This window comes from Rattus norvegicus, chromosome 7, assembly GCF_021556685.1.
Source record: "Rattus norvegicus strain SHRSP/BbbUtx chromosome 7, alternate assembly SHRSP_T2T, whole genome shotgun sequence".
In the NCBI taxonomy this organism is placed as follows: Eukaryota; Metazoa; Chordata; class Mammalia; order Rodentia; family Muridae; genus Rattus; species Rattus norvegicus.
Window position 1 is genome coordinate 110405659 of NC_141540.1, and position 21489 is coordinate 110427147.

Genomic DNA, 21489 nt, shown 5'->3' on the forward strand with positions numbered 1-21489 from the left:
TGCAATTGTTTTGATGTCCTTAATTTCCACTCTGGAAACATCAGAGTGTTTTCAACACATTTATCTTATTTACTTTATCTTTCTGAGATTTAACCTTGCCAGGAGGAGAGACAGTTGCTGTGGATTTTTATTTGATCAAAGAGACTTTTTTATTATGTAGAAATGAAAAAAAAATCCCTTTTATGGAGTCCTTATCCCCTCTGCTAACCCTAAATTGAAATGAAATAGAAAAAAAATTGTTTTGTTGCATTTAAGATAAAGCCTACCGTTAGTAGTTTTTAGCAGCTAAGGTTAACCTTTGGGATTTTATTATTACTTTTTTACAGAAAACCATTTTTGTACTTTTTGAGATAATAGCATCTGACGTGACTATAGGTGGTGTGCTGCTGAGGACAGAAATGTCACATCAGTGATCAGTCTTAAGCCTGCCAATTCCAGAAGAGGTGGGCAGAGAGTACAGAGGCCATTCTGGGACGCTCAGTCACTGTGAGGCCATATTTGCCAAGATCTGGCAGTTTGGCTACATCTGCTAAATAAATGGATGCTTACTATGTGGAGGATATCTGCTTTCTCTGAGCCTCTCTCGTGGTCCTTCCTCTGTTTCCTGAAGTGGTTTGCATTGGTTACATAAGCTAGAACTTCATTCATTAGCAGGCCAAGAGGTCTGAGGTTGATAGAAGATTAAGGAAAAGGTTTGAAGCTGAGGAGGTCTCCTAGAAAAGCAGCTGTCGGGGTTGGGGATTTAGCTCAGTGGTAGAGCGCTTGCCTAGCAAGCGCAAGGCCCTGGGTTTGGTCCCCAGCTCCAAAAAAAAGAAAAGAAAAGAAAAAAAAAAGAAAGAAAAGCAGGTGTCTGGGCAGAGGGCACACACCCACCTGCCCTCTTTTCAGGAGGCAGCTTTCAGGGAACTATGGGCTCGTCCTCATAGATAGAGCCAGGATGCTCATCAATGCCTAGGGATGAAGAGTGAACCGTAGCGAGGTCACTTAGCTAGTTCGTGGCTGAAATGGAAAAGGATTGCACATCTTAGGATTGCTTAAGGTGCCGTTGTGATCAGTATTCAGTGCTTGCTTCACTAATGTCTACCAGAACTTGCTGTCTAAGGCAGATCTTCCAGATTACCAGAAATATTACAAGGCACACACGGTAAGTGGCTTTGAAGGATGAGTCAAATGGTCAGCTGGGCAGTAGTAGAAACTTGGAGTAAGTTTATCATGCTTGGATTAGACATTCTCACTGAATGTGGTAGCCACGGCCCTGATCAAAAGCTTTCATTGGGAAGATGCAGAGCCCTGATGAGCAAGAAAGGGCCACTCTTTCTTTGTCACCTTCAAGGTTAATTGAGCCTGTGTGTTAGCATAGTTGAAATGTTTGTCTTCTCTTCAGTAGGTGCTCAGTAAAGATGGCTTCTCACTGCCTTCTGCCCTTCAGCTACGTCTGGCAGTTATGGCTGAACAGGCATTTAATTTATACAACAAAAGCAAAGCTGGTTGATTCTGGACTCTTTGTCTTTCATTCTATAGGTGTTTTTCTTAAAATGTAGGGCCTTTGAACATGGTAGTGTCGAATCCAGAATCCATAAAGGCATAAGCCTTGGCCTGCACATTGGAAAGCCCCAGTCACCTGGGGAAGCTTGTGTTAGGCAGTTGTTTCTTTAGTGTGATGATGCTGAGCTGTGGAAACCATTTCCTGAAGTGCTGAATGCATTTGAAAGAAGTAGTAGAGCCAACAGAGTTGAGAGGAAGAAATATGTTCTTAACCCACCAAACAGAAAGATTTATAATTGTGTTATCAGTTGTCCAAAAATACCTTTTAAATAATAAATTTCCAGGTTCAGTAGGGAACTGCTCTGAAGTGGATCAGGTCCTCCAATCACCAAAGTAGCCATAGTAGGAGAAGCTGGGATAGGAGATTCTACAACAGCTGTTTGAGAAAAAGGATACCTGACCTTGATAGACTTTAGAGGGAGGGGTCTCGGAGTTTAGCAGTAGTGAAGGTTCAAGGTAGGATTCAAGGTGTGGCTGATTCCCTCAGATAGGCACAGCCTCTGTGGCTCAACAAAGTGCATATTGCTGTTTGCTCCTGTGAGAAAGTTGAAGGGGGACAGTGTGGAAGAGCTCTTGGTTTTGATCTGTTGCTGGTGGCTCTTCTGAGACAGGCTCCTGTGGAAGCCATCCTCACATCAGCCTGCTGAGCAGAGAAATTACAGGCACGCGCCATCACACCCAACCCAGCCTAGGTGCTCTTCCCCCTTTTGCTCCAGTCTTTGCCATTTTGTGGGTTCTTCTTTTTCCACCCTTCTCCACCCCTTTTCCAGACTTCAACCCTCTAACACTAGGTAGGAGAGCAAAAGGGATAGAAAGTAAAGAGGGCAACTTCGTCTTTAGACTAACTACTTCCTGTTGACTAGGGGCAAGGGTCAAATTCCTTGGGCAAGTTTGATCTTAGGCTTCAGGATATCTAATTTCTTCTTTGTGCACTACTTAACTGGAGACCAATAACCCACCTACCTGTGGGGGCTGGGTATCATTTATATACCCTCTGAAAAGTCCCCAGAGTTCCAAATGTCATATAATCACAGAGACTATCACCCGCTGCCAGAGACAGTCTTACACAGCTCCAGATCCCCACACCTGGGATTAAAATGAAAGCACATTCTTATCTTTTTTTTTCTTTTAAGAAACCAAAATGCCAAAACTGTCACTGCATGTAATGAAAATTTCTTCCCTGTCCTCTTTAACTTCAGTCTGCCTATCTCTAAAGCAAGCTTGTAGTCACAGACACACACGCTGTGGTACTGTTTGGTGGCCTTCTCACCCTGTAGTCTTTCGTCCTCTGCAGCCTTATAGTTAGTATTCAAACACGGAATGTATGAATTCTTCACTGCAGTCCGTACAAGCACATCTCAAACGTGCAGAATGTCCTTAGACCGTTTCAGTGGTTAATGATTTCATGAGTTGTAGAGGATCTCAAAACCCCCTTTCTCCACCTAGACAAGTACCTCCCTAGATTTCCTAAGCCATACTATAGAAGAATGTTTAGGCTAAACATTGGTGGGCCTTCCCATCTGTCTATAACTTGCCCCACCTTTCAGTTTTATCATTAGACACTAGATACTATGCCCTCTTACCTGTACCTTACATTTTTAAATTTGATTTTGATAGTTGTGTGTATGTAATGCATGCTGACTGCTTTCAGACACCCTCTTCTATCTACAGTCTGTCAGCCCCCCTCTTTTCCTAGAAGTCCCTTTCCCACACGGGGATGTTTAAGCTTTGGTTTTGGACCCACTGGGTTTTACCGTGGACATCGGCAAGACAATGGGTGCGGATCTGTTCACTGGAGTTTGGTGGGCTCTCTAGTCACTATGCAAATAAAGATGGCGATGACTCCCCTTCCTTCCTGCATCCATTAACAGCCAGTAGTGCCCCAGGTAGAGATAGGACTTCATTAGACCCCAATCTGCTCTTCCCAGAGCTTCTGGGAGACCTGGATTGCAATGTTGTAGGCGTATCCAGGAAGTAGAGTCCATAGCCCTCTTCACTATCGTCTGACTCTTACAGTTTTTCCTTTGCTTTTATGGTTCCTGGGCATTAGGGGTTGTAATATGGATGTCCAGCTTAGGACTGAGCACACAGCAGTCACCGATTCTTGGCACCCTGAGCAGCCTCTCCCTTTACCTGTATTTGCTGTAAATAGAAGCTTTTTCATCAAGGCCAACAGCAGCACTAATCTATGTGTATAAAGCATAAATGTTTAAAAGGCACTTGTACAACACAAGCATTCAGCAGAATAGCAGTAGTAATAGGTAGCCTGTAGGGTCCGTGATCTTCCCAGCTATGGATTTTTGACCAGGATTACAGTATCAGGTATGTATTCCTAACTCTAGTGCAGGGCTCTGATCTAGAAAGCAGTAGGTTGCCTTGACAACAGATGTGTTCCTGTTACACCACTGTGGCATAGTGGTGTCATAAAATGCAAGGTCCAGAGCTGCATAAACCAGTGCTATCTTTTCTCCCTTAGCAGCCTAGAGATCTCCCTGCAATGATGAGGGAGCTTTGAGATCAGTTCCAGCTTGGTTTCTCTGTATCCCACAGTCAAAGTGTGTGACATCTTCAGCAGTGGGTCTTACCGTCATCTTGGGGGCAGCCAAGAACACTGGCATTCCAGTACTGACCAGTAACTCATAACAAAAAAGGCATTTCCTACATCATGTTGGCATTTTCATTTGGTCATGAGAAGCATGAGTGCAAAAGGTGGAGTTGGTTATGTAGGTTTCTAGGTGTGGTACCATTAGTCTTCAGGACTCTAAAGCCAGCAGTATTCCTGAGAGTGAAGGTGACTAGATGCCACCTGTCTGATGGCTTGTTTTTGTATTAAGAGCCAATTTGGAATTTGAAGCCACTTTTTTATACTTAAGTCATCTAAATTAAAGTCTTCTTTCCATATTATTAATGTATGCTCGCTTATTGCTTGTGTCAAAACCGAGATAGCTGTGCTTATCTGGAGGCTGTAGGTTAATAGGCAGTTCTGAGACGATATAAGCAAAACGGATGACTAAACAGCTCCGTCAAGCATTCACTTAGGGCTAGTTTTTGCGTTTTCCTCTAAACAACTTAATTTTACATTCAGCTTTGCCCATGTTTTGGCCTCATTTGTTCCCAGGCTTGGGATCTTAGAGTTTAAAGGACTTGGCTGGTCCCAGGGCTTGGATGTGATACCTGCAGTACAGTTCCATTGTCAGGAGTATAATTAACAATATGATTTATCCATCCACTGCCTTCTGCTAGTCACAACACAGTTTGTAAACTTAATTAGTTCTTGGAATAGCAAATGTTTTGGAGATGATAAACATTTTCTCTCTGAATAATGTGTTGAATGGCTATATATTCATAGACGTGTACTTGGCGCTCTGCACACTAGGAAGCTGGTAGGTATACTTCACAGGGTAAGCATCACCTGCAGCGGTGTAGTCTCAGATTATATTTTCTTCCTGTGCCTTTCACGGGGGGAAATCAGAAATTAGAATTTAGCCTTCAAGAATATTCATTCTGGTTCCATTCCATAGAGAATGTCTATGTTAATCTATGTCACTACGTAGATCATATTTTCTTGAACACCAATAGAGACCGTTATGATATATCCTGGGTAGGAGGGGCAGTGACCCAACACAGTAGTAAGACAGTCTCCTGGTTACCCTCGGCACTTCACTTTCAAAGATGGAGATAGCCGAGGCTTAGGACGTTAGCAGGAAAGGACTCTGCAGCTTCTAGAGATGCCATAAAAATATCCTGTGTGACAGGGACATGTGCTGGACCTTTGCGTTAGCACCTCATTACCATTGATAAGTCACAAATCTTAAAAATAAAAGGAAATTATTTGGCTTTTCAAGAAGTATTGGGCTAGAAGAATCAAATCGGGTCTTTGATGTCATGAGAGCAGTAGGAAGGCAAAAATGCCTAGGAGGAAACCAGCGCTCATACATTCAAAAGATGCCTGCTGGGCGGAGAAGAGCAGACGGGGATTTCTTCAGGTCAGTACAATGAGACTTGATGACCAGAAAAGAATAGCCAAGATCGGAATTAACGAAATAGAAGTCGCTTGTCACTTCACTTCACAGGCAGACCTTGTCCCTTATTAAGCCCCTGATGCCTTACAGCTGGAGCTACTCTTTGTTGTTGAGCAGGGAGCCTCAAGTTCTCTGTTTTTTTAGCTAGCTGAAAGACCATATGCATTTGGGGGATCTTATAGAAATCTCATTCACTTCCTTTTCCTGCATAGCGCCAGTTTGAAAATGCGTAACCCCTAGTTGGGATAAGCCTAGATAGCCGACAGCTCTCTCCAGAGTTTCCCTGTGCCTTAGGATGCAGCTACCTTTATTTTCCTTCATTTGTGTTTTACTGGATTGCTTTCATCCTGCTCCTAACCCCGACCGCACAAATAATGACAACTCTTACTGTTGGGTAGCAGAGGGCGTGTTCCTTTCTATTTTATTTGTAGTCCCAGCATTTACAGGTGACCTGAAACTCTCCAGGCCATACCTACACACCCTTAGAAATCTATGACTGTTTTCCTCGGAGGACTCAGTCTTGCCCTTGGAGAGCTGTTCCTAGATCCTAGGATAACAAATAATGAGTCTTGGTTCCAGCTCCAGAACATTCTCTTTAAATCACTTCCTTTTGTTCTCACGACTTGCTGCAGTCGCCATGACTTGCTGCAGTCCCCGTAACTTGCTGCAGTCCCCATGACTTGCTGCAGTCCCCATGACTTGCTGCAGTCCCCATGACTTGCTGCAGTCCCCGTAACTTGCTGCAGTCCCCGTGGCTTCAGTATTTTCCAGCTTCACACACCCAGAGCCTTCACACACCCAACCAATCCTTTCTGGTAGATCCTTTCAACGGAAGCAACTGGCATACTATCTACTTGGCTAGATCGTGATTAATAAACCCCTTGGACAATTCTTCAGGTAGTGGAAAGCATCCAGGAGTCAGCAGGCTGGAGTATTAGACGGCAAACACCATGCCAGAGGTTCCAGGGAGCCTCGGCAGTCCCTCACCCATGAGCACTGTAGAGGAGACATGGTTATGGGAAGGCAGATTGAGCTGGAGCCAGAAGATAGGGTTTACTGCTCACTGTTCTGCAACATGGCGCAGCTCGGTGGGTATATGTGGTCCTTCCTTCTCCCCAGAGTCATTGGCCACTGGCCCATGAGGGCTAAGGGAGCAGCATTGACAAACAGGGCTTTGGACGGCCTGTGAGTATGATGGAAATGACTTATCTCCTGGACCAGTTTTTAGAGAGGCAGCTCAATTTTATTTGAGGTAAATTATGTGTATATAAAACTTGGGGAGCAGGTAGGAATATCGAGGGTAGGCAAAGGTCATTGTCTGAAGAAGGCTGAAGGTATCATGGGGAGGCACTCCAGGAATCTCAGGTGCTTGCTGAATGAGAGTTGGATCTATAACTTCCCTAAAGGCTGCGTGACATTCCTCAGGTAGACAGTGTAGGGGTTTGGGGCTCTCTAGATAAGGTCAGAGAAGCCCTGCTGGCAAAGGGAGTCAGCCATTTTTGCACTGAGCTCAGTGCTTCCCAGTAACTTCAGCCTTCTCCATCCTTGCTAGCCGGACACAACAGGTATGAACTAAGACATACCTGTTTAATAACTGTCACTGGTCTATTTGGGGAACAGAGAGGAGTGACTTGTCCTCTGTTACTCTCAATCTTGGCTACTGTTTACTGGTTATCAAGCCTCACGTGCTACCCGGAGCAGTACGGTTGTTCATTGGTTCTCATCAACTCAACAGGTGTCCTTTGATGCATGCTTTCTGTGCTCCAAGTACAGGAGGTGGTTTTTTTCTTACGAAGATGAATGGCTCAGTTTTAAGTCTCTAGGAGCTAGTCAGTGAGACAGACTGTGAAAATGCGTGTAAATCTCAAGGTTGAAAGGAACCTTTATGTCCAGCTTGCTGTCAGATGATTGACGCTTTCCAGAACAGTGTTGAAAGGATGTACTAGCCTGGGCGTTTGGTGAACTTAAACATTTTAAAGTAGCCCCTTCTAGATTAGCCAAGTGCTGTTACATGTTAGACTCTGCAGGCCTGTAAATGGAGTTGATGCCCTTCTCCCTCTCAGTCCTGATTCTCCCACGCATCGTACTGTTTGTACTTAATCAACAGTACTTGTGTAAGTCTTGATCTCCTTGGATTGTGCACACTTACTGTAAGCCCTTGGAGCAATTTCAGTATCTTGGCATTGCTGACTCCCTCTCCCCTATTCTTGCCTGTTCTGTTGAACCTTTTTAGGCTTTTCCCCCTAATCATTTTCCTCTCTTAATGAAATAGTGAGACCTCAGCTATATTGTGCATTGGCCTTTGTGTTTTGGCTTTAGTGACCCAGCAGCTGTAGGCGGTGAACAGGGCACCTGCTCTAAAAGCACACCTTTGGGTCCCGGGCCCTGTTGGTTTTGGGGTGTTTATCTTAGTCCCTGGCTCATAGATCATCAGTTTGTACTTAGCATAGCAAACAGACAACAGGCCACAGTTAGTCACTGTTAGCTTGGGGCACTAAAAGCTCCGTATTTACTCTGGTTCTGAATCACTCGCCCAGACAGGCCATTGTAAGTAACGGGTGAGTCACACATTCAGCCTGAGAGTAGATTTGGCAAGTGAAACCTCTGGGTTGACATTCACGGAACTAAATCCTTTAAGGCTGAAAGACATAGTGAAAACTAATTGAGTGTCATTTTGCCCTGGCAATGCTGTTTCCTTTGTAAGATCCCCAGACAAGCCTCATGTACAGCTCAGTTTAGCATATGAAGATTTGTACCTTTTAACTTGACAGCCTGGTTGTCTGCTGTCAGTGGAGGCAGGCAGTGTACAACATGTGTCTGGAGGACCAGTAGAAGGGAGAGCTCTCTCCGGCTTTAGGATACAGTTGGGGCTGCTCATTCTCAACAGCTGTATACATCTGTACCTAGGTGGACCGTGTCCTCCGAGGCTGTGACTATTAAAGTATGTGCTAAGTGATTTTTCATAAGTATGGTAACTTTCTGTTACATTTATTAAATCAAATCCGAGGGACAGAATGCAGTTTGTACTGCAGTTTTGCTATTACGTATTTTATATTTCGGTAATTTTCAGGTGACTTAGATGAGTGGGATGATGTGTGTTTGGCACCAGTGTGCTTTGCAGCATTAAGGTGTGTTGGAAGGTTATGTATGTTGGGCAGGGTGGGGCGGGAGAGGGATTAGCTCTTAAAGGTCCCTTGGTGCCTTTTTGCTCTCTCTGCATGTTCCCTTTGGAATCTGGTCCTAGCAGAGGATCGTTATCTTTATCTTTAGAGTTCAGTTTTAAATAAAAGCTCCCTCTCCAGATAACATCATACAAAAGTGCTACTTAGTCTCCCGAGCTTCTTTTCAAATGTTTATTTGCCTTTACCCTCGGACAGATTATAGACCTGACCTAACCATGTGCGCTAACGAGATGATAAGTTCTGCTCTGATTTTATTTTGAATTCAGCCACTGTATGTGTTATTGTCCATCTAGCCAATAGAAAAATGCTCATTTGTAATATTATTAGATACGAATGTAATAGAGAGTAAAATGCTTGTGCGATATGGTTGTTATAGAATGTTATTAGTGCGGTCATATTTCTATCTCCACGTGTGATAATGCCAGCAGGAGAAATGAGAAAGACATTGAATCTTCACACAAAAGGAAATGGGTTTTATAATGAGTGTGGTCTGAACAGAACTAATCTCTTTCGTGGATCATTACTCCACCTAATCATAAAACTTTTTTTAATTCAGATCCTTGCAGGGTTCTAATTGGTGACCTCGGAGCCTGATAATTGTTTAAGATAGCTGGATCTTTGCAGAGTACTTAATGGTGTTTGCAATTAAAAGTGAGAAATGTGCTTTAACCCTGAGGCACAAGTAAAAGGTAGATTTTCCTTTTCTCAGACTTTAGTGGTAATTCTTGCTTTCTCCTGTAAGTTATTGACTTAAATCCTTACCAGCTCGAATTAACCAAACACAGCCTGTGGGCTTCCTGACTGACAAATGCTTTGGGTTTACTGAAGACAGTCTTCGGAGCAATCAAGGGCGGGGTTGTTGTGTTTAGGGGACAAGTTGTCATTTTCCAGTAGCTCCATCTGTCTGCTTGTCCTTTTCTGGTGGTTCTTTAAATCACTGAGTCAACTCCTACTACTTGATTCATTCGACAAATACTAATTGTAGACCTTCCTTTTGGTAGTCTTGGACATGAAGGTAGGTTTGAAGAAGAGAAATGTGCCTGAGTTCAATATTAGTACCAATAAAATTGTATGTGACCATAAGCCCGGCCACTCACCATCCCTCTCCTTGTGCACAGCTGGGACTGCAGTCCTCTCCTCAGCTGTCCTCCTCTCCTGCTGCTGCTTGGCTTCGTAAACAGCCAGTGGATGCAGACACCTCTGCTTTTTCCTCGGCAATAAACTTAGTCCATTTTGTTTGCTTACTGCTTGGAAGATTTTGTTTTGTCTCAAAGCCATCACATTGGCAGAGTAGTATTTTGTGAAACAGAAGAATTTTGACTCAGACAATCCCACAGGCAAACTTCAGCTCTGCAGTTTGAGGAGAAGGGAAGAGATAGTTTCTGTTCTGAGCAGTTTATAAGGACTTAAAAAAAATCCTGTATTGTTTAGGATATAGTAATTGCTGAATTAGTTAGATTGCTTCTACTATTAGGGTCCCTCATTTATCTGTACTGTTTAGCCATTGTTTCAAAATTGCAACAACCATTTTTATTAATAACTTAGGGTTTGAGGGCCAGAACATGGTAACTTCTGAAGGAAAATAATTAGATTTCATTGGTGCAGTGAGCAGTGTATTTTTCTTTACTCTGTTGTGTGTGTGTGTGTGTGTGTGTGTGTGTGTATGTGTGTGTGTGTTTCTGTCTGTCTGTCTAACTGTATATAATTGAGAAGAAGTTAAGGAGACAATACAAACAATGCAAAGACAAGTGCTGGCAGTGGTACAGAAGCTGTTCACACTCTTGAGGAAAATGTGAATAAAGAGTGAATAGAGATCTGAGCTACAGCTAGGGCTGCCATTGAGACCCGCATCCGTACAAGGGAAGTGCAGGCAGTAAGCAGAAGAGATGTCTACCTCCATGTTTCTCCTGGCACTACACACAGTAGTCAAGGTATGGGGTCAGCTGTGCATTAGCAGATGAAAATGAAAAATACACAAACTGCATCATGGAATGATGACTCAGGGAATACCCTCCAGCTGCTTATATGTGAATCGTGTATTAATTGCTGTGATGCCTCTAATGCTGGTACAGTTAGGGTTATATCTTTGGGGGAATTTAAAAATCTCCTGGAAAGCACAAGGAGAGTTTTATTAGCAGTCAGACAGGGTGGGGGTGCAGTCACACACAGGGCAGGGAAGTTAAAAATCCCACCATTCACCAGGAAGAATGGAGATGGAGGGAAAAAACATGTGTTTTAAGTTGGGCCTGGTGGTCAGAGAAACAGCTAGGAAGCCCAGAGTGTCACAGAAAGGAAGATTAGCAGTGCCTGGCCTGGAATCTGTGTTCAGAGAACTCTCAGGGCCAGGCCTCTTCTGTCCTAGGGCAAAGAATTGCACAAGGGACACGTGGCTGACTGCAGTAGAAGCAGAGGCAGCTTATCAAGATAGGGGAGGCAGAGTGTGGTGACAGTTAGTTCCATGCTACCGAGACAGAAAGGCAGCTGTGAGTTCAAGGCCAGCCTGGGCTATATATGGCACTTCAGGCCAGTCAGAACACACAGAATGGGGATTCTTTACTGAACGTAGGAAAGGACCTCAAAAATACTAGTTAGGACAGCCAAAAGCCCTCTCTCATTTTTGTCCTGTTCCTCAGATGAAGCCAAGACTGTTCTGACTAGTCTTGATGTTTCAGTCTCAGTCTCTACTCCTTTGCCACAACTGCATAATGCCATGGTGAGTGTCCCCAAGTGTAATAATCCAAAGTACCTTTCTTTTGTACTCACGGTAAAAATCACTCCTGAACAGTAATCATGACAGAGGAAGGAGAGAGACTGGGAGTCACACAGCCCCGCAGTGAGGTCTCAGGCCTGGGATGCTCAGGGTATCTTAGGCACTTTCTCCTGGGCATTAATGATTCTTCCTATCTTGTGGCATTATCTCAGGTATCGCTTGCCCGGGAAGTATTCTATAAATACATTTAGTGCCCAGTAGCTGTACTTGGCCTTCTTAATTACCCATAAGACGTGCAGTTAATAATTCATTCTCTTTTTCCGTTAGACAAATGTGTCTGTCATATCCTTATGTGTAGACTTTAACCTTCTGTATCTTCTCTAAAAATCTTTGTTCCGATTTATGAATATTGTGTTTCCAAGAGTACTTACTACTTAGAGTGTCGCTTTTTTCTCTATTAACAGTATGTTTGCGTGTGTTTATGATGAGCTTGTGCATCTTGACCAGGCAGTGACAGGTGTCTACTCTGCCATCATCTTTTTCTTATCATGAACACTATTTGCAAGATTATGAGCTAAATGAGTCAATGGAGGTTAGGCAGATTTTAGCATATTCAAGCCTGGTTTGGATGCAAGAGGGGTTCCTGTAGGCCTGTATTACTTAATTAAAATTATGTGTAATGAAAACATTTATGGAGCTGGAAGTTAAAGTTTTCTTTTCAGAGCTGCAGGTGCAGTAGCCCTGTAGTAATCTTCAAATACGATTTCTGATGGGTGGGGATGATGGCCGCTCATCTTTTAAGATCACTCTTAAATCCCACCTGGGTTGTTACTTTAAACTGGCTCTCTGAATGTCAGACACGCACTTCATTCTCCTTACATGAATTCCTCATTTTAGTATAGATTTTTTGATTAACGTTTTGGTTAAAAGCATTGGTTGGGGTGATTTGAAAGGCTGCATTTCACACTGTTCTTCTTTGTGTAGGCTGATCTGCATTAGCAGAGGCCCAGTTAATTTCACTGTAGTTCTTTGTGATGCTGGCTGATCTGTATTGTTCTCTCATAGGCCTCAGAATTCTTAACACAATACCTTTTAAAAACGACAAAGTCGTGACATTTAGAAGAACATTTCATCAGCGGCTACCACCTCCTTACACACTTGCACAGCTCATTCCAATCTATTTAAAACATCTATTCAGCCATGTAGAAACCATGCATGGAGCCTTTCCTGAGTGTCTTAGCTTGGGTTTTACTGCTGTGAAGAGACACCATGACCAAGGCAACTCTTATAAGGATAGCATTTAATTGGGGCTGGCTTACAGGTTCAGAGGTTCAATCCATTATCATCAAGGCAGGAGCCTGGCAGCATCCAGGCAGGCATGGTGCTGGAGGAGCTGAGAGTTCTACATCTTAGGCCAAAGGCAAACAGGTAGCTGGGGAGAAGGTCTTAAAGCCCATGCCCACAGTGACACACTTCCTCTAACAAGGACACACCTATTCTAACTGGGCCACACTTCTAGTAGTACCACTCCCTGGCCCAGCCATCACATTGTGCTAGAGGCTGGAGCACTGGAAAGGGAAAGGAACAGAGTTGTCTGTTTTCCATAGGGGGAGCTGAAGACTGTGAACATGGAGGACAGTGATACATTGTCTACAGACCTGGGATCGGGGAATGTTTTAACATTAGAGTTGAATACAGAACTGTGTTTTTTGTGTTGTTCAAGAACTATAAAGTTAAACTTGAAAAGAAATGCTATTCTTCAAGAGCTTCCTGTCTCAGGGGCCACTTTATTTGGCAAATATGAACTACTTAGGTTAAAGTTGCCTGTGTCGTGTTTTGTCATAACTTTTGAAGTGTTTTGTCATTCAGTCCTCATGTTGACCCTGTAGGATAGGTTCTGTGATCTCTTTTTTTCTTCCCTTTCCTGATGGTTAATCAGTGACACAGAGATAGTGACACCTGCCTCTTTTAGTGCCGTGGCTTATTCTGTTGATTTGTCTTCATATACTGTAAGGAACTTTGCCAGTAGAGGAATCTTTCTTTGCCTTTTCATTTGGGTTTGAGTCTTGATCAATTCTTGATGCCACACAGAATTCCTTTAGATTCACTTTTAAACCTCACAGGCAGTCACTGTCATTGAAGTTTTATCATTCCAAGCTTCTCCTGACAGGGAAACAGCACTTCTCACATGGAAGCCTCATTGCATCAGAGGAAAGGCTGAGGGAGGAGCAGATGTGTCTATATTCACAGGGCCTGGGGACACTTGGGAGTTACAGCTCTGAGAACACTGTTACATCTCATTTCAAAGGGGACAGAAATGTTAGTTATTGACAGTAGCTGATGTTGTGAGGTAAGTGCACTAGGGAACCCACAGATACTGGTAAAGCTGAATGAATAGGACATGCGTATTGCTGACTCTTGGCTGTGTGGGGAACTTGCCCAAATATTTTAGCCTCAAGCCTCACTGCTCTGTCTTCCAGCCACAAAAAGAACAGACTGGTTGTTTCATTATAGTTTTCTAGAGGCAGAACTACAGAAGCCAAAGGACAGGGTTAGTATATTTAGGGTCTTTTACATTGAGGAACTTTCCTGGAACCATTGATTTAGCCTTCCTGTTTTGGCAGGTGTTATAGTGGACATGCTGGGGTTCAAGGCCTGAATGATGCTTCTAAAACAACATGAGTTCTGCTAAGGTCCAGGGGCCTGTGGCTCTTGAGATATGGCAGAAACAGGCTGGTGAAGTAAAGAAGTACATATGTCACATGACAGCAAGGCTGAACATTGAGAGCACTGTAGTGAGTTACACACACAAATCCCAACAGGATGCTCTTGTGTGATTGCATGTGTGAGACAGTAGAGAAAAGGGCCTGTGTGGAATTGTTGTCAGACAGGTGTAGCGTTTCGTCTTTGCCAGAGGAAGAAAAGTTTATGTGTTGTGTAACAGTGTGAGTGTGCTTCACACGATTGAGCCGGACACTCACAAGTGGAATACTTAAATAGGATAAAATCCACGTGTGTTCTTTAAAGAGAAAAAGAAAAGGCTTGGCTTCCATTGTTAGGTCATCTGCATTGGAATCCTGATTCCCCCCATCATTAGTCTGCTTTCGGCAGGCTCTCTAAGCATGGTTGTCCTGCTCTGTACAATGATGTAGGAGATGAAAAGTTCTAGATGGAAAGAGAACCCACAGTCAGATGCATGATGAATCATTGATCCCTAAGTCATAATAATCAATTGCCATTGCTCAGATCGATTTCCCGCCACTTCATGATTGCTCCTTGCCTTTACTTTGTGGCACTGTGTGTACTGAGCCCAAAGAGAGCTGTGTTAGAAGGGGCCCTCAGACCTTTTCCAGATTGCCAGAGTCCTTTCTTACATGTCTGTTGCATTCTGCCTTCTTTGCCTGTCCCTCAGAGGCGGGTGTGTCCTCCGGGGTCTTGTCACACTCATAACCATTCGCTTTCTGCTCCCGATGTAAGATGGGCAGCAGGGAGAAGGATCATCTGAGTATTTGACTTCTCTGTTCTTCTCCCTGTGTGTGTCTGAATTCACCTGCCTCTCCCTGCAGAAGCTCCTCTCTGATGCTTCTCTCATAGAACCTCTTCCTGTCTCCCCTAGCCTGTCTCCCGCAGTTCCAAGTTTTACTCCTGATCCTTCCCTGCCCTTGTGCCCTCATTGGTAAGTCCTTTATTAAACCATTCTGATGACCCTGATTTATCTGTTTCTTTCTTGAGTCCCATTTTAAAAGGTCAGTTACTAAATAAGAAAGAAGCTCCAGCAAGGCCAAGTTGCAGTGTGGGAGCTTCAAGCTAATGGGTTTTATACAAAAATGTAAGTTCTGAATGTACTCGTGCCAGAACTCATGGCCTCCTTAATTCTTGCCTTCCCATCCTATCTTGAAACAACAATCTCTAACCTAGGCTTGTGGATACACACACACACACACACACACACACACACACACACACACACACACACACACAAGATTCATTGGGCTGGTTCTCCTTCAAAACAAAACAAAACAAAACAAAGCAAAACATGTGACAGACCCTTGTAGCTGCATGTTAGGGAAGACCTGCATTTCTGAGTTCTGAAATGATCGTGGCAGATTGTAACACACCCAGTCCAAGATGTGGGGAGGACTGAGAACAAGTTGCTGAGGTGCACACTTTGGGATGCTTCCCTGCCTCAGCTGCTTCTTAGTGCACCTGCCTGTCTGGTGATGCTTGGGTATTGAGTCTCTGTAAGTCACCTGCAAGGCCCTCCAGAAGAGTGGGCATGAGGAAGTACTGGCAAACAGTCTGTGGGCTAAGACAGACTTCAAGTACAAAGCAACGGGAGGAATCATTGAGGAATAACGTGTAGGGACGTAGGAACGTAAAGGATGCTTTCCTAGGACGTGGAATTTCAGCTAGACACAGTGAATGGAGTTCAATTATAGGAAACAACTAGACACACAGTACTCCAGTGTGTTCCAGTAGAGGAAACAAGCTGACTGGGCGAGTGGTCCTGGTGGTGCAGCTCAGAGCAGGACAGAAGGGAGGCGGAGGTATCTGTGGGCAGTGATTTCAACAGGACATCCACCATTGGGTTCCACACCTCTCTGAACATTGTGCATAGCTCATTGGCAGCTCTCTGCTCAGTCCTCTGTCCACTCTTAAATGAACCAGAGTCAGCTCCCGTTTGCTACTCATTCTAAGCGTTAGCTACCACCTTTCCATGTCTTTATCCTCTGCATCGCTCAACCTGTCTGCTTTCCACTTTCTATGCCCTGCCCAATCTGGTCTTCTTTGGGATGCTTCCCTGCCTCATCTTAGTGCACCTCCCTGTCTGTTACTGAACTGTCACCATTTCATCTGGATGTGAAGAACCTGGCCGTCCTTGTCACACTTTTACCCTCCTTCCTCTTCTGCATGGAACAAAGGGACCCATCTCCTCACTTTTATCTGTCCATCCTTCTGTGAGAACCTGGGGCCAGCCATCAAGACCTAGCATCTATTTATTGCCTCTGATGTAAGCTTTGGGGACATTGTAAGAGACGCTATGAGACTTAGGACTCTCACAGTGTGCATGAGCCGCCCTGAGTGGTATTTTCACAGCCTACTCCCCTGGCTTAGAGATCCACATTCGACTACCCTTCCTCTCCTGAATCTTCTAAGTATTTTGGGCCTGGATTTTCCAGCTTTTTAAGCAAGCTTACATATTCCAAAGCTGTTAACTGACCCCATTGTGCAGCATTTTGTGCATCATATTAAATTTGTCTCTGCCTCGCTCTCTAAACTGTCCTGGTTCATTGGTATCTCAGAATTAAATAGACTTTAGATAAAAGCTAGTTAGTGTTCTCGGTTTGGGTGACTATAGTTCAGTGGATAGTACTGATTCTCAAAGGATTTTGCATGTAGTTTTCAATCTGTATTTAAGTGAGTTGCACTGCAGGGGAATGGCCCATCACAGTTTCAGTGGAAAACGTCAGGAAAGGACCAAGAGAGCTGTGTTTTAAGAGAGCACAACTTTTACACTCTGAGCCAATGTGCAAGACAAATGTGTGGCCAAAATTTATTTATAATTTTTTTCTAACTTAGAACAATTTTCTAAAACTTTAATTGATAATAATAGTCATATGATTAAAAAATACTAAAAGCTTCCTCTCCATATCAGCAGGTTACATTTTTTTTTATTTACAGCAGGGAAATCAGGTGATCATGATCACAGCAAGTGCATAATATTAAGTGATAATATAGCTGAGTTTAGAGGTTTTTCTGTTGTAGTTGCACCACACACACACACACACACACACACACACACACACACACACACACACACACACATCATATTTTACAGGATCTCCTGAAAACATCAGACTACTCATAATTACCCAACATACATACATGTAATAAAACCTGTAGATGTTGGCCTGCAGAGATGAGATAGTTCAGAAAACCGATTGCCTTGAAAATGTGAAGGCCAGAGTTCAGATCTCCAGAAACTCGTGTAAGTGCTAGGTAGGTATGGCAGCCCATGTTTAGTTCCAGCCATAGAGGCAGAGATGGCATTCCCAGAGCAGCCTGGCTAAACAAGACTAGCACCATCAGTGAGTTCTGGGTTTGATTGAGACACCTTGCTTCAATAAATAAGTCAGGGAGGAGGCAGACTATGCAGGATGATTTCCTATACTAAACCTCTGTGTGTACATGAATATGTACACCCGCCCACACCTGTGCTCATACTCATGCAGAAGCATACATGCATGCATGCATGCATGTTATACCACTCACACACATAGGAAGAAAATGGGGAAGAATTAATTGTTTTAAAGGAAATTTTAGCTTACTTCACTCATTGACTTCTGTGTCAATGATTATTTCTAGTTATTACATAGCTAATAATGGATGGGATTTATTTTCTTTTATTACCTAAAGCTGAAGTCTTGTATTAGACTTAGTAAGCAACTGACTTGTGACTTATTTTATTGCTGTTTTATTTTTTAATTTTTTCTTTGAGATCTTTAACTATATATACAATTATGATCACATCTTCCTCCAATTCCTCCAGGTTCCCAACATGTCCCTCCCAACTTTATAACCTTTCTCTCTCTTTTTAAAAAAATCCACTAAGTCAAATTAATGTTGCCTGTACGTTCATGGGTGTGGGACATCCACTGGAGTGGTCAGTCTACCAGAGGCCACATCCCCAAGGATGATTCTCCCTCCCCAACTTCTATCACCTGCCCTTGGCTTATCCATTAGGAAGGAGGTTTTATGAGCTCCTCCCCCGTTTTTGTTGAATTCTGACTTGTTTTGTACAGGTAACTACAGCTGCTGTGAGCTCATAAGTGCAATGGTTGTGTCATGTCTAGAAAACTGCATTTTACAGCACTTCTTCCCATCCAGCTTCTTCCGGGCTTTCTGCCTCCTCTCCCAAGAGTCATGGAGAGTCGGGGTGGCGTTTAATAAACATGGTCTATTTTTGGCTGAATGCTGACAGTCTCCTATCTCAATACTCTGCCTCCCAATCCAAAAAAAAGTAAGGCTTTCTGATTGAGGCTGAGAGCAGCCTGGGATTTAGAGGGCAGTTTGACAGATGGCCATTTAGAAAAATCACAGCAGGTTCTACCCTAGGATGTGACTTTCCTCCCAAGTACCTCCTCTCCCCTTTTAGACAAGGATTATAATCCATACCAGGCATAAAGTCCCCTCCTGTAGGGCAGCACAAGTCAGAAAGCAGATGACTACTCTGTGACAGTCACACCCCTTCTGCACAAGTGACATATCTTCCTGGCCCATTGGCACTGCCTCCTGCAAGGTCCATTGCTGGGTAAGACCATTCATATTTTATATCCCAGCAACCTAAGGAGAGCTAGGCAGTAGCGAGAGGGTTTCTTCATAGGATTCATTGATTTCTTCATGTCCTTTGACCAACATGGTGGTGTCTTCAGCACCTGGGTCTTACTTTGTGGTTACTGTTGGTACCAAGAGCAGTGATGTAGCCTGTGCTATTTTATACATCTCTGGGGAGGCGTCTTGTGCCTGGCACTGTTGTTTTTATTTATTAGCCATGTTTTCTGGATTGAATTACTACTTAATAAACAAGCAAACAAACATAAAAGCACATTTTGAAATTGCCCTGCCTTTTTCCAGTAAGTTTCCATAAGGCTTTTTCGTACCCTTAGTCTCATCTCCCTCTCCCCACCCCTTTCATACTCACATCTTTGAACGCTCCCCACTACGTCACCCTCCTCTTTCATAGGTTACTTCTTCTACTTGTTGCTCCAATTACATTTTAATTGGGTTATACAATAGGTTTCCATATACCCTAACTCTAGAGCACCCCAAAGGAGTTAGTGCTTTTTATCGAAGACTAAAAATAATTAATTTATCACACTCTTATTATGCCATTGATCCTGAAATTTTCCACCTTTGGATTTAATTGTGGAAAAATGCCTGAATGTTTCTCACGTTCAGAGTCTTTCCTTTCTCTCTTTCTCCCCTAGCTCTCTAGTTCCCATTGCAGTATTATTGATAGAGTCAGACCTCTACTGTCAGCCAGGCGCCCAGTGACCCTGTTGAGATGGAGTCCGAGTAAGATGTGCATACCCATGCGCTTGTACTTATTGGGGAGAAAGTCCACAGTACCTACTTGTGGGAGCACTTGGCTGTACCTCTTGTACACAACCGAGTACTGTAGACAGTACACAAACTGAGTAAAAACATATGCTATTCCAGTTTCTGAAACTTGCAGCTGGCCGGTGGCAGGCAGTAGGTGTTTGTAGAAGTAGGCTTCACAGCAGAGAGACAGGGGCTCTGGTGAGAGATGCTACCTCTGTTTTGCCTACTTACAGTGATAGAGTTGTCTCTATATGCTCTGTGAGGGCCAGGCCAGGAGAGATTACTTTTCTTGTTCTGCTGCTTCCCCGAGGAAGGAAAACCAGTGAGTTTCAGAGGGTTGAACGTTGAAAAGAGATCACCAGATGTAGGATACATTGCTGCAGACAGTCTGTTAACTTGGAGTGGACGGTGCTGTGTGAGAAGGTGGACTGGAGTTGGGGAACCTGCTGACCGCAGGCCATCTATATTTGTCAAACCAACTTAGAACCAATTTTTAAAAATTACAAAAAAATTGAAATAAAACATAATTACATTATTTCCCCCTTCTCTTTCCTCCTTCTACCTTCTCTCTTCTCCTCTTGTTCTTCAGATATGTGTCTTGGAGCCAGTTCCTGATAGTACAAACTCTAGAATGCCAGGCAAGAGCAGTAATTCAGTAGGTACTGGTGCCATGTAACACTGAACCGGGAACAGGACTGGGGATACTATTATTATTATTATTATTATTATTATTATTAATTTGTGGTTGTCCATTTTACCTTCATTAGCTGAGGGCTGCCTTGAGAGCCATACTTTGTGCATTTTTCATTTATGAAGATTTCCTTGGTAAAACATGTCTGCCATTACTTGAAACAATCCTGCTAACTTAGCAGTCATCATTTCTGCACTTGAGTTCCTTCCCAGTGGAGCTCACCAGACTCTACACCTGCAGTTCCGAGTCACATGCTTCATGGCTATCTTCTTGCCTCCACAGAAATAGAAAAGTTTCAGAAGGGAGAAGCCAAGGATGAAGAGAAGTACATTGATGTGGTGATAAACAAGAACATGAAGCTGGGACAGAAAGTGTTGATTCCTGTAAAGCAGTTTCCCAAGGTAAGGCGGGCGGGAGCTGGGGACCGCTGTTGCCCTGGGCCCAGCAGCAGACGCTGGACTAAGGGCTCTGGCCTTCACACACGTGAAGCTAATTAAAACTCTTTGGTAAATGGAGTGATTTGAATCCTTTGTTTGACTCCAGGATAAATTGTGAAGTCATAAGAAATATATTTATATCCTACTAGCCCTGTGCATAGCCTGCCTTTCTCTTTGTTTTCCTTGTTTAAAATATAAAATTGAGTGGTTTAGAAGTGAATTGTTGATATGAAATGCATAGAACAACATTGGACGTATGCATGTGAATGCTTGAGAAACCCCCATTGTCATAGACTTTGTTTCAGGTGTCTGTCTGTGGTTTAGACAGACATGCTGTGTTGTCCCCTTCTTTGTATTGTAGTCTTCATTCATTACCCAGTGTCTCAGAGCAAGTTAGATGGTTTTCAGTAGGATGTTGTTGTACATGACTTCATGCAATGCCATTTTATTACAAGGCATTTTACGACAGACATTTCCATTTGTGTGGCCAAAAGCCATGTATTGAAATTAAGCTATGTTCAATTTTTCAAAGAATTCCTCCTCCTCCTCCTCCTCCTCTTCGTTCCTCCTCCCCCTCTCCCTCCCCCTCCCCCTCCCCCTCCACCTCCCCCTCCCCCTCCCCTCCCCTTCCCTCTCCCTCTCCCTCTCCCTCTCCCTCTCCCTCTCCCTCTCCCTCTCCCTCTCCCTCTCCCTCCTCTTCCTCCTCCTCCTGTCCCTTTTCCCACAAAATGATGGGATCATAGCTAAAGTATTTGATGGGGCCTTCCTGTGCCACATCTCTTCTTTAGTATGTCCCACT

General features: G+C 43.6%; 1 protein-coding gene across 4 annotated transcripts in view; it reads left to right on the forward strand.

Annotated features, from left to right (window-relative positions):
- The window catches only part of Khdrbs3 (KH RNA binding domain containing, signal transduction associated 3), a 150815-nt gene that overhangs the window by 30867 nt on the left and 98459 nt on the right, over positions 1 to 21489 (forward strand). For all 4 annotated transcript variants that reach the window (XR_015624364.1, XR_015624365.1, NM_022249.2 and 1 more), the window contains exon 2: positions 20536 to 20654. Coding sequence is in view for 2 of the 4 variants with exons in the window: in NM_022249.2 (NP_071585.2) it covers positions 20536 to 20654 (119 nt within the window). In the remaining 2 variants the exon portion in view is untranslated. The remainder of the gene's footprint in view (positions 1 to 20535; positions 20655 to 21489) is intronic.